Here is a 12,474-nt window from a genome sequence, read left to right as displayed (position 1 = left end):
TTGAGGCTGGCTAGTGGGTAGGAAACGGTCCTCGCTCTTGAGCTCCTGCTCCAGTAAGGACTACAGTTACATGTACAGATCCCTGTAACACGATGATAGAAGAAAATTCTACTGGGCACTGGCTGTCTTAGGAATGAAAGAGTTCCCCCTAGTCAGGAGGGAAGTGTTGTGTTTCAGAAGGGCCAGGGAGCTGATTGGCTAGGGCAGGTATTCACTATGTGACTAATTTGGGGACATTTAAGGCATTTGTTCCAATAGCTGATATGAATTCCTTTGAAGGGGATATGTCTTAGGCGCTTGCTGTCTAAGTTACTTTTAATGATGGGTAACTTCATTTTAAGTATTCATCTTGGAAATATTGATATTACAGCATAGATACATATACCTATGTATTTATAAACTCTAGGTATGTGCATTTGTAGTGCTCATATTTGAAGACAGGGCCTTGAGCATGCTAGACAAACACACTATGACAGAGGTATATCCTCAGACCCCTAAGAGGTATTTTTGATAATGCTAGGCCCAACTTACCTTTATACCCAGGCAACATATTTCACCTAAGATACATGACATTGTGTTATTGTATAGTTTTCATTGTCCTTTAAGTCAGTAGTTTCTAAGTAAGATTACTTGAAAGCTGTTCAAAAATCAACTTGGCTTCTCTTCTACCTCTTTGAGCTTAGTAGGTCCTAGGTTAACTTGGATTTTCTCTGTAAATATGTCCTTGTCGGTTCTAGCCTGACATGTATCATTATCAAGACTGGTAATCTCTGTACTATTACATTGTCACAGAGCCTGTGGCAGGCATGTGGCAATTCTGGGACTCTTCTGATGGCGTGTATTAGTACACCTGGGGATTATCTGGCAAAATTTCCAGTGCCTAGGGACTTAGAAAAGAAAGCTGAGCAGTGTAATAGTTCCATGCGTGTTTGCTCAGCAGCTGTGCAAATGAGCTGTACACTATCTGAAAAATACACAAAAAGGACTATGGGCAGAGTGATTTTTCTAGGCCCGGGGAACCCGGTTCTCTGCCTTCTCCTTAACTACTCTGCAGTCTTCCATTGAGTCTGGGGAACCACACACTCAAAGATGGCCCTGCAAGGCTGACTGAGAAAGCCGTGGGGGTGCCTGGCCTGGGAGCTGTCTGCAAATGTGATGCTGATATTTTTAAAAGTTGTGTGTGAAAGAAAGGAGAGGACAGAAATTTAATCCATCTCTGTCAAGCCAGGTGAGTGGGTTGAAGTGACAAGAAGCAACTTTACAATCTCCATGAAGTTTTCCCAGCATTGGAGGTGTAGAAGCAGCATGAGTATCAGAAAGGCTATAAGATCTTGACAGGTAGTGTGTAATAATTCTTCCAGAATAAAAGTCCCCATGGTTTGTGACAGGCCTGTTTCATCATGAATGCTGAACATGCTCACTGCATCTCACAGAGAAACATTTACTCCAGAGAAACAATACAGAGATAATAATGGTGTCATTAACCCTACAGTTTGAAGATGAAGCCCGTAATTCTATAAGAAAAACTGGTTGACCTTGGGCAGCTGGTGTCTTAATGTTTCTCAGATGATTGTGAACTTCAATAAATGGTTCACGAAAAGCCTTTACCCAGTGAATCTGGCTGAGAGAATAGTCATTAAGTTTATAGTCTGAAAGTACCCAGAGAAATTATTTGAGAAATTAGTATTATTATTTTATTTATTTTTGGTGGTAGTGGTTAGAGGATGCACAGAGTCTCCTTGTATAGCCCAGGCTAGTCTGGAACTCAATTTGTGGCCCAAGCTGGTCTTCCCAAATGCTAGGATGGCTGGTATGAGCCACTTTGGATAGCCCTAGTAGTCTACTTTTCCCCTTCCCTGGAACTGAGGGCCAAACCCAGGTCTTGTACTTAGTAGGCAATCCGTCTACCGCTGAGCTGAATCCCTAAGCCCCTAAGGCCTAATATTCTAACCATGATGCTTTTTAAAATTTCTGTATCTGCGAGTGTGCCTTCTCACATGTCACCATCCGATCTTCACCCTACACTCACCATCTGCCTCTCAGATGCTAAATATAGAGGGTAATATTTATCTGGGACTGTTCAAAGGAAAAATGTTTGACATGAGCGAAACACCTCTGACTAATGTCCCAAAGCACAAGCTTTTAATTGTCTTGGCTTCAACAAAAACTTGTCAGGCTGGGGATGCACAGTGGTTGAGTGGGGTCAGCATGTTAGAGCTCGGAGTTCGACCCTCACTCCCCAAATGACCTGAAAGTAGTCATATGTCACAGTCTGCTTCCTTTTTAAACAGATCATAAACACCACCAATTATGAGGATCAGCTTTGTTCTGTGTGTCTGTAAATAAAGTTTTTCTTTTTTAAATTCAGGTAACTGGCCTTTGTTATTTTTAATTCTATGAGTGAACTTTTTTTCACACTTAACTACCTTTAAAGTTTTTATTGGCTTAGTCTATTCTGGATTTGGAAACCAGATATTGAAGCTTGCTAAGAATTATTCGTGAAAATGATGAGGCTTGAAAATAACCTTAGGCACAGAGTGGAAGGGTGGGGTAGTATCAGACTTATTAACTGTTCAAGCTGTGTATTGTGGGCACTTAAGCTGTTAGCTCTGTATACTTTCTGTGTTTGCAACATGTTTACAAATTTTTCTAATATTTCCCTTCATCTCTGTGTCTGTGTGTGCATGCTTATGCGTATATAAGCAGTGTGGAGGCCAAGGTGAATGGCAAGTGCTCTTCTCATTTGTTCCCCACCTTAGTGTTTAAGCATCTAGAGCTCATTGCTTAGCTGGCCTAGCTGGCTCACAAGCCCCGGAAATGTTCCCATCTCTACTTCCCCAAAGCACCTCCTTGCCTGGCCTGTTTTAATTAATTAGTTAATTAGTTGTTATTGATCATTTTGTTTTGTTTTTATTTGGTTTATTAATTTTTCTTGTTTTGTTTTTACATGGGTGCTGGGGATCAAACCCTGTTCTTTGTGCATGTGTGGCATGTACCTTACCCTGAACTCCCTTCCCAGCCCCAGTTCTTGTTTTTTTTTTGAGGCAGGATCTCTCTATGTAATTCAAAACTGACCTGGCACTCACTGGTCCACCGGGCTGGCCTTGAATTTCCAGTGATCCTCTGTTGATATTTCCAGAGTGCTAGGATTAAAAGCCTATAACACCATTCTGGCTTAGTTTGTTGTTGTTGTTGTTGTTGTTGTTGTTGTTAGTTTCTTTATTTCTGTGTGTCCATGATGATGGGAAGGTGTCCATCAGCACCTGTGAAGGTAGGGTGCTGGCGATTTGTACCAACCTGTCATTTATGGAAAAAGTTGTCTCTAGCTACAGATTTAGGTTTGACATGGCTAATAAATTCAGTCTTTGGCATTTGATTCCTGGACTCTTAATAGGTGTGTGTGTGTGTGTGTGTGTGTGTGTGTGTGTGTGTGTGTGTGTGTGTGTGGTCAGAACCGAAGAGGGTAGAAGTGTCTCAACAGTTAGTGAAACAATACAAATCAGAAGATGAGTGTGCCAGCCTCCACGTTTATCCCCTTTTTATAGTTGTGACAGTTGACACTCATAGAAATGGAGTTCACCTAGCAGCAAGATTAGCATTACACTTAGCTTGCTTTGTTAAAAGAGTCTTTATAAGTGTCATAGGCGATGGGACATCTGAAAGCTGGGGGGGTGGAGCTCAGTCGGCACTGGCCTGGCATGGATGAGGGCCAAGGCTTAATCTCCAGTTAGGAGTTTGTTAGATGCCAGCACAGTGTGTGTGTTGCATTGCAAGTTTATATCCGCGTCTGTGGGTGGTTCCCGATAACAAGTTAAATTGGGTGATTTTTTTTTTTTATTGCTCCTCCGCAAGGGAATCATTTGGAAAACTATTAATGCCATTTTTCTGTGTTTTCGTTGTTTAAGTTTTGCTCCAATTCATTATTTCATTTCAGAATTACAAAATAATTTTGAAAAAAGATCTAATGTTAACTTTTATTTAATACCCTGAAGTTGTTTGATTAAACTTTTTATTCAGTGCTGACTTGTATAATTGTTTCTCAATTTTTCTGTCTTTATTTTACAGAATGGTAAATAAGGCCGGCCGTCTTTGGAAAGGCCATTGATCTGCCTCATGTAAAGTATGCTCAGCTCCTTTCCAGTGGTGTAAGTATCATCTCAACGCTTAGCCCGTCTGCCGCCCTTGTGATAAGTGACTAGGACTGTGCCTCAGATGTGACAGCAAATGCTTTTAGAGTTCAAATAATTCTTAAAAATGCCATCTGTTCTTTATGTGCTGGCGGTGGCTGCTCGTGTGCTTCCACCTAGTGTGGATGTCATGGCTTGGTGTAGTGCGCTGCTCTTCCCACATCTTCCCTGTGCGATCAAACTCTCCTCATCAGGTTAGCACAAGCAGTTTTGCCCTCTGAGCCATCTTGCCAGCCCAAGAGCAAAGAAATTTTAGAAAACTATTCAAATAGTGTATCTCTTTGACATCGAGGGAAACAAGTATCATATGGTGAGGGTGAGGGTGAGGTTTCAAATCTAGGGGCTTTTTTGGTTTTTTTAACCATTTTTTAACTTTATATTTTGAAATTATTTTTTCATCTTAGCATAAAGTGTCCATATTTATTATTTTCTGGAAAATTATTTTATTTTCATTATGTGCACGTGTGTGTGTGTGTGTGTGTGTGTGTGTGTGTGTGTGTGTGTGTGTGTGTGCACAAGTGTAGTTGCCCACGGCAGCCAGAGACATCAGATCCTCCAGAACTGCAGTGGTTGTTATCTGTTTGATGTGAGTGCTGGGGACCCAGCTCAGGACCTCTACAAGGACAGCATGTGCTGAACCTCTTCTCCAGCATCATATTTACTGTGTTTAACTGTTTGATAACCTAGACGCCTGTGAGGTGGATGGTTAAGTGTTAGAGAGAGCTCTTGCTGCATTCTCAGGAATAAGTAGAATATAAAAAGCATGCTATCTTAATGCTTGTTTTGTTTGCAAGCTCTAAAGACACCTAAGCCTTTCCTCTCCCCTACTGCATACACTAGCACAGTTCTGCCCGTTAGCTAGTGTCGTTGCTAGCTGTTCTTCAGAGTCAAGGCAGAGAGATATAAGTGGAGGTGGTGCTATTGCTTCAAGAGTGTTTTTGTGCTGGAACATGAACTGTAACCACTAGTTCATATGAAATAGGCCTCCGAATAAAAGTATTCCAGGAATTTCAGAAATTAGAGAAGATAAAGGGCCTATTAGCTCATTAAGTGTATCTTTAGCGGCTAGTGCAGAGTGCCTTGAGCCTATGTAATTTCTAAAATTTGGTAGAGTCTGTTTCACTTAAATTTCTTCTGTTTTGGTTGGCAGTTTATAATCTAATAAGTAGTCATTAAGATTTGGTTTTATTATTATCATCATCATCATTATTTAGTTTTTTCCGTTAGACCCCACCCCCACCCCCCACGTTGACTCTGATTTAGTGAAAAGGCTTTGGAAGAGAGCCAGATGTAGGAGTTGTCCTGAGTCTGAGTGCTCTAAGAAAGGCACTCTATCTCTGAGGCTTGCCCCACGCCCCAGGCTTGCTTGCTGGCGTGCCTGCCTGCCGCTTTTGTCTCTTTCCTTTCCTTTTCCTTTTCTTTTTTGCCCTTTTGTTTTGTTTTGGTTTGGTTCTTTCGAGACTGGACTCAGTGTGTCTAAAACAGCCTGGAGCTTGCTTTGTACCTCAGGTGAGCCCTAAACTCACAAACATAGAGAGGAGTGCAGTAGTTGGTGTGTTGTATACACATATGATATTGTCACAGTTTTAAAGATAATTCAATTAAATAGAAAGCAGAATTAAAGAATGTATTGCCAAATGAGAATAACAGTAAGGTTTTGGGTTTTTTTGTTGTTGTCATTTGTCTTGAGCACTGATGCTGCAGGGCTGTGCTGGTATTCACAGGTGAGGCGTCAATGCTTTCAAAGCATCTGTCAAACTCTTGAGTTAGTTTAAAATTTTTGAAGTCCAGTCAGCAACTTACTGCAGTGTCTGGGGAGGGTTCATGTAACCCTGAAAGAAGGCAGAGTTCTCAAGTGGTTAGATGTTGATTCTGGTTTCCATGTTCAGGAGTCTGATGAGACTTAGTATTCTCTGGCCTGTAATCTCGGGACTTGGGGCACAAAGGCAGAATCAGTGTATGTTTGAGGCCAGCCTGAACTGTGTGCAAGGCTGTCTCAGAAATGCCGGAGCAGAGCCAAGCAGAACAGAGCACTGTAGGTGCGATGGGCATCAGCTCTGCCGTTTCTTATAGACATGTCTGTCACTTATGGCAGGGTCTGAAACCATGTCAAAGCTGCATAACAGATTCCCTCAAAACTGTGTAAACCGGAACTCAGTCAAAGCTAATTTAAAAAATACTCAAGTGTGATTGACACACTGGAATGGATTTTTTTTTCCCCATAAAATCCTTTATTATGAGAAGGGCATTTACACCATGTTTTCTAATCATAGGCTATTATTAGGTTTTAGTCAATTTATGGAATAATTTAAATTATAAATTATTTTACCCTGCTATGAAGCTCAGTTCTCTATAAAACATTTCTTACTTACTCTTCCATGTCATTTTCTTATTTTAAAGTGGTCACTCTTTTGATGGTAGGGAATGATATATTTTATATACACAGTAAGAAAGGCCTGGAATGTTTTGAATCCTACTACAGTAGCCACATATGCAAGGCAAAATGAGTTCTGCCTGGTCATTCTGGAAAAAAAAAAAAAAAGAAGAAGAAGAAGATTAAAAACAGCCAAAGTAATCTGAAAGAAATTTATTTGACAAGAAAACCTTAACTATTGATGCTTTAAAAATTCATGTCATTTTTGTCCTTGTGATTTCAATACCACATAATCATTTCTGAATGTTTAGCTAGACTCTTCTGTTGTCAATCTGCAGAATATCATTTATAAATGTATGTCCTGGGCTTTGTGGCTTATCTAGAAAAGTTTTAGGTATTATTGCAAAATACAGTTCATGTCTTAAGATGTACTGTAGTCTTACAGTATCAACTTAGGAATTGAGCCTTAAGTCCTGAATTGTTCTTTTCTATTTAAATGTTTGTCTTTGTTATTTCAGTGTTAAAATTCTCACATTATTTTTAATTACTATTAGCTGGAGCCTGCATTCAAATTAGTAATTAAAAACAAAACTATCCCTTATCATATGAGTGATCTCTGTGCATGAGAAAAGTAATGTAGTCCCTCCTTGTTATCTTTTATTGTAAAAGGATTGCTGGCATTATGGTGCTAGATGACCGTTATAGGTCATCTGCTGCTGTACTGTTATGATGCTGTGCTTACACTGGGTAGATTATGTGAGGTACAAATGGAAATTGGCATAGTATATCTTGTCATGTGTATTGATACACATTGGCACATGACAGCTTCTAATCATTTGTGTGTGTGTGCGTATGTGTGACATATCGTGTCCTCTGTGTTATGTGCATGATGTGATCCTGCTCAGGATGCCCTTGTCTTTCTCCTCTATGTTGTCATTTGTTCCTAGCAACTATGACCTCTCCCTTAGCCCCCTTGGCAGAAGGGGCTGCTCTTAGTACAAATTATAGACTGCTGTTTAAACACAGTAAGAACGTGTACTTAGAAATGATTAGGTGTTCTGGACAATCAAAGTGATGGGTGGGCCCTATTTCCCCCTTTATGAGTTTAGAATAAGAGTAGTTTCCAATTGTTGAATTATCTAAATGGTGTAAAGTATTTTGGATGCTGTGAAATTTTATACTAATAGTGTCATGTCATATAGAGGGAGGCTTGAAGAATGGCACATGACTTACTGTCTGTTCTGACTGAACAGGATAGGAAAATGTGGTTAACTTTCATGCACATAGATAAATTAGTCCTTAAAGCTGGGCATCTACGGGAAGAACAGTTTGTGAAGTGTCTTGATCGGATAAGAACTGAAGATACCAAACAGGCCTTTTATTTTCAAGGGAAAGTAATTATGAAGATGAAAAAAATAATTAGGAGATGTAACTGGAATTGGCCAAGCCAGTACATTACTTTAGTTTGGCAACTGCTTTTATAAAAATGGAGGCAGAGAGTACTTGAATTAATTTGATTTTAGAACAGGTCTCACTAAGTTCCAAGATGACCTTGAACTCAGTCTGTTGGCCAGATGCGCTGTGAAAGTTCTCTTTGTGCCATCAGGCTGCCTTTAGACCTTCTGAAAGATACAAAAGTGTTCTAAGCCTCATCTTCCTTAACAGCTCATAATGCAACATTAAGATAAAACAAAATAAATCGTGTCTACCACAGAATTGCTATGAGGACTATAAAAAGTCATATCATATGAAATTCTCACCCAGTTTCTGAGTAAAAGTGACTGCTCCGTTGGATTTCCAGTCGAGGGATGCAGAGGGATGAAGGAATAGTTAGCTATCCAGCAGGGCTGGGGCCTGCCTGAGCACATCTAAAGGATAAGAACACCTCTTGACTTCTGGGTCTCCTGGCATTCCCTTACTGGGAGGATATCACTTATCGTATCGATCACTAGAAAATACAAATTAAAATCACTTTCAAAAATCCTGTCAGATTTTAGAAGCTGGAGAGATGGCTCAGGAGTTAAGAGCACTTGCTATGTTTGCAAAAGACCCAGGTTAGGTCCTCAGCCCTTACATGGCATCTTACAAAATTGTAACTTCAGTTCCAGGACATCCAGTGCCCTCTTGTGGAACTACATGCCTGTGGTACACATACACATATGCACATTAACACTCAGATATACAGAATAATAGAGACAAACACGTAATGTAAATCTTTCATTTAAAAGTTGACTTTTATTAAACATTCAAGGAGAGAGCATTTTATGATGCAGCTAATGCAGTGGTTCTCAGCCTTCCTAATGCTGCAATCCTTACAGTTCCTCATATTGTTGTGACCCCAACCATAAAATTATTTTCGTTGATACTTCATAACTGTAATTTTGCTGCTGTTATGAGTCATAATGTAAATATCTGTGTTTTCAGATGGTCTTTGGTGACTTCTGTAAGAGGGTTATTTGATCTACAAAGGGGTCACAACCCACAGGTTGAAACATTACGATAGACATTACTGGGCTAATGTCTCAAACAAAATATTAATTTTCTCTCTAAGAAAACATTTTCTGGTGTGCTATAGTGTCTTGTGCTAGTCAAAATAGAAACATGTAGAACTAATTTTCTGAGACATGAATAGCTCCAGTTGGCTGTACACACATGAGGGATCCATTTGGAGAGCACTCGGCTCACGAGAGTGCTGAGAATAAGGAGCAGGGCTTGATGTTCTGTTGTATGTACTGTTCTTACTCTCCACTGAAGTGTTTATAGTAGTCACTAGCATCCACTTAGACTCAGCCAAGAAAAAGGTTTGTCATTGAATGGCCCGAGAATTCTTGGTCAGGTTTGCAGGTATTGAAGAAAAAAGAAACCCCAAATCCTGTACATTAGCACATAGTCTGGGCCTGATGTACTGATGTACTGATGTACTTTACCTGATGGATGGATATTTTTACATAATTAACATTTTGCTTCCAAATTTTGGCTGATTACCAAAACAACAAATTTCATTCTAAGTTGGGTTTTATGTTATAGCTGATGCACTTCTACTAAACTCAGGATCTGTAGCCATCCATGTCACAAGAACAACAAAAAATCTGTCAGGCTCTTCTTTTTCATTTTTGCTATGTATATCTGTGTGTGGGCGCGCACACTTGCGTGCGCATGTGTGACTTACTAAGATGTGTATAAATGCATGTGGATGCCAGAAGTGTACATTCTGCGGAAGCCACTGATGGTGAGCTTCACTGATTGGCTTCCCTGGCTGGTCAGCAAGGCCTACCGATGTTCTTGTCTCTGCCTCCCCAGTACTTAGCATTCGCTGCTGTTCCCAGCTTTGCATGAGTCCGAGAGGTTGGACTTAGGCACCCCTGCTTGCATAACAAGCATGTCAATGGACTGAGGCATCTCCCTATCCCTTAGGATTATATATTCAGTAAGGAGAACTTGCGCAGAGTTCAAGCCTCTTCTGTTGAGGATTCTTGGTGAGGGAATGGGTTTTTAGCTGACAATAAAAGCTCTTCATTTTTATCCTCCTCCTTTTCTCTCCAGTCTGCTGGAAACCATGTCTCACTACACAGATGAGCCCAGATTTACCATAGAACAGATAGATCTGCTCCAGCGTCTTCGGCGTACTGGGATGACCAAACATGAAATTCTTCATGCATTAGAAACTTTGGACCGTCTTGATCAAGAGCATAGTGATAAGTTTGGAAGGAGGTCCAGCTACGGGGGAAGCTCGTATGGGAACAGTACCAACAACGTTCCAGCATCTTCCTCTACAGCCACAGCTTCCACGCAGACCCAGCACTCGGGAATGTCCCCATCACCCAGCAACAGTTATGATACCTCCCCACTGCCTTGCACTACCAATCAAAATGGGAGAGAGAACAGTGATCGATTGTCCACATCCAATGGGAAGATGTCACCATCTCGCTACCATGTAAACAGCATGGGTCAGAGGTCATATAGCTTTGAAGCCTCAGAAGAGGACCTAGATGTAGATGATAAAGTGGAGGAATTAATGAGGTTAGTATGTTGCCTATTTAGAATTCCCCCAAAACAGCTATAATTTCTAAGACTGTTTTGAATTAGGCTGTATTTCAGCAGCTTACCAGTAAGAACAATGGCTTCTCCCTCCCTTTATTGGAAATGAAAGTGAAACTTCAAATTGTGGTTTTAGTTCACACTTTTTATTTCTTTTCTGCTTCAGTCCTTTTGCTGTGTGATTAAGCTTTTCTAGTCTCTTGATTTGTCCAAGGGCTTTCTCTATTTATGGCTTTGGCAGACAGTTCCTCGCAGAAGTTCGTTTAAACCAATCTAGTCCTCAATCTTTCATTGTAAATACTTTTTCTGAGTGGTAAGATGAATTTACCACGATGCGGAATACATGCACTCTTCATTTTTTTTCCTTGCAGCACTTCAATCAGTGCTGTAATTTAAGCAACTATTAAGTCAGAAGTAATTTTCAGTAAGAAACATAGATATATACCACCCTGCCCCTAAAAAGCTGAAGTTTTGATTTTGACAGTAGATGCAATGCCCACATGCACATCATACACCATCAGTCACCAAGTAAGTGTGTTCACCCAGAGTTTAAACACAAAGAAAAGAAGGCCACTTTCAACCAAGGTAGTCAGGACTTTACACCAGAATACTTCACTTTGAGGGTAGTAGACATGGTATTTTCCTTATCCCATGGTGCGGACTCAGCATGTTAACTGAGTAAATAAATTTGGCTTAAGCCATAAGGGTAATGTGTTTTGAATAAGGATTTGGAGCTGATGAGATGGTTCGGTGAATAGAGATGCTCGCTGCCAAGTCAGAGAACCTGAGTTCTAACCCTGGAACCAACAAAGTGGAAAGAAAGAACCAATTCCCAAAAAGTTGTCCTCTGACTACAAGCATGCAATGGCACAGGTGTATGGCACACATACAGATATATACATATAGCCAATAAATTAGTTATTATTGTTTTTGAAATAAAAATTAAAATATGCATATGTTCATTAAAGTTAGAGAAACAGGAAAAAGTATCAAAAAGGTGTGTCTTTTCTCTGATTAATATAAGCCGGTATGGCCACATACCTGTAACTCCAACATTTGGAGGGCTGGGACAGGAAGATTGATGTCAGTTCAAAGCTAACATGGTAACTTCCAGAGCGTTTACCCTCCAGACAGCATCAAAAGGAACACAACACAGAGGAGGCAGACTGACAGACATAGAAATACTTTAGGACGCCACACCCATTCTCACGGCTTCACATTCTGTACCAAATGGTTGGAATTAGGAAGTTTTTCTGGACCTTTACAAATAGAAATGACAAAAACATTGTTTTCAATAGAGTTATGCAGTTGTGTAAAAATGAAGCCTTGGGCTGGAGGGATGGACGCACTGTTCAAGGGCACTTGTTTTTGTAGAGAATATGGATTTGATTCCCAGCATCCACATGGTGGTTCACAGTCATCCATAACTCGTTTTAGGGAATCCAAAGCCCTATTCTGAGCTCTGTAAGCACCAAGCATGCATGTTGTACACACATATGTGTAAGCAAAGTGCTCATGAATATAAAATAATCTTAAATTTAAAAAAAGATGAGAGCCAGCAGATAAGTTAGTTACAGTTGTTAGTGAACAGAAGTGTAGACTTACCAGAAGTAACAACAAAAGTCACAACTGAGTTATAAGCGGTCCTGAAAATTTTCTGACACCAAGACCGAATGGTGGGGGCTTTGGCAGTGCTGTATGAAGATTCATCCTATGGCACCTCTGTGGTGAGACAGCTTTAAACACATGGGCTCTTCTGAGTTTGTTTTCAGGGAAGAGTTGCTATGTATGGAATTCTGGGTTCCAGGGACCATGGGGTGCATGTACTGAGGAGCGTCACACCTCAGACATAGTCAGTGTTAGCCAGGTTTCAGT

The 12,474-nt window shown here is 40.4% G+C and overlaps 1 protein-coding gene across 31 annotated transcripts in view; it reads left to right on the top strand.

Moving 5' to 3' along the window:
- Nucleotides 1–12,474, top strand: part of Hmbox1 (homeobox containing 1) — a 153,805-nt gene that overhangs the window by 37,862 nt on the left and 103,469 nt on the right. For all 31 annotated transcript variants that reach the window (XM_087585761.1, XM_087585757.1, XM_087585749.1 and 28 more), the window contains 2 exon segments: nt 4,066–4,145; nt 10,105–10,581. In XM_087585761.1, the coding sequence (XP_087441887.1) occupies nt 4,123–4,145; nt 10,105–10,581 (500 nt within the window). In that variant the 5' untranslated portion in view covers nt 4,066–4,122.

This window comes from Rattus norvegicus, chromosome 15 (assembly GCF_021556685.1).
Source record: "Rattus norvegicus strain SHRSP/BbbUtx chromosome 15, alternate assembly SHRSP_T2T, whole genome shotgun sequence".
In the NCBI taxonomy this organism is placed as follows: Eukaryota; Metazoa; Chordata; class Mammalia; order Rodentia; family Muridae; genus Rattus; species Rattus norvegicus.
This window is presented reverse-complemented; position numbering and strand designations above follow the sequence as displayed.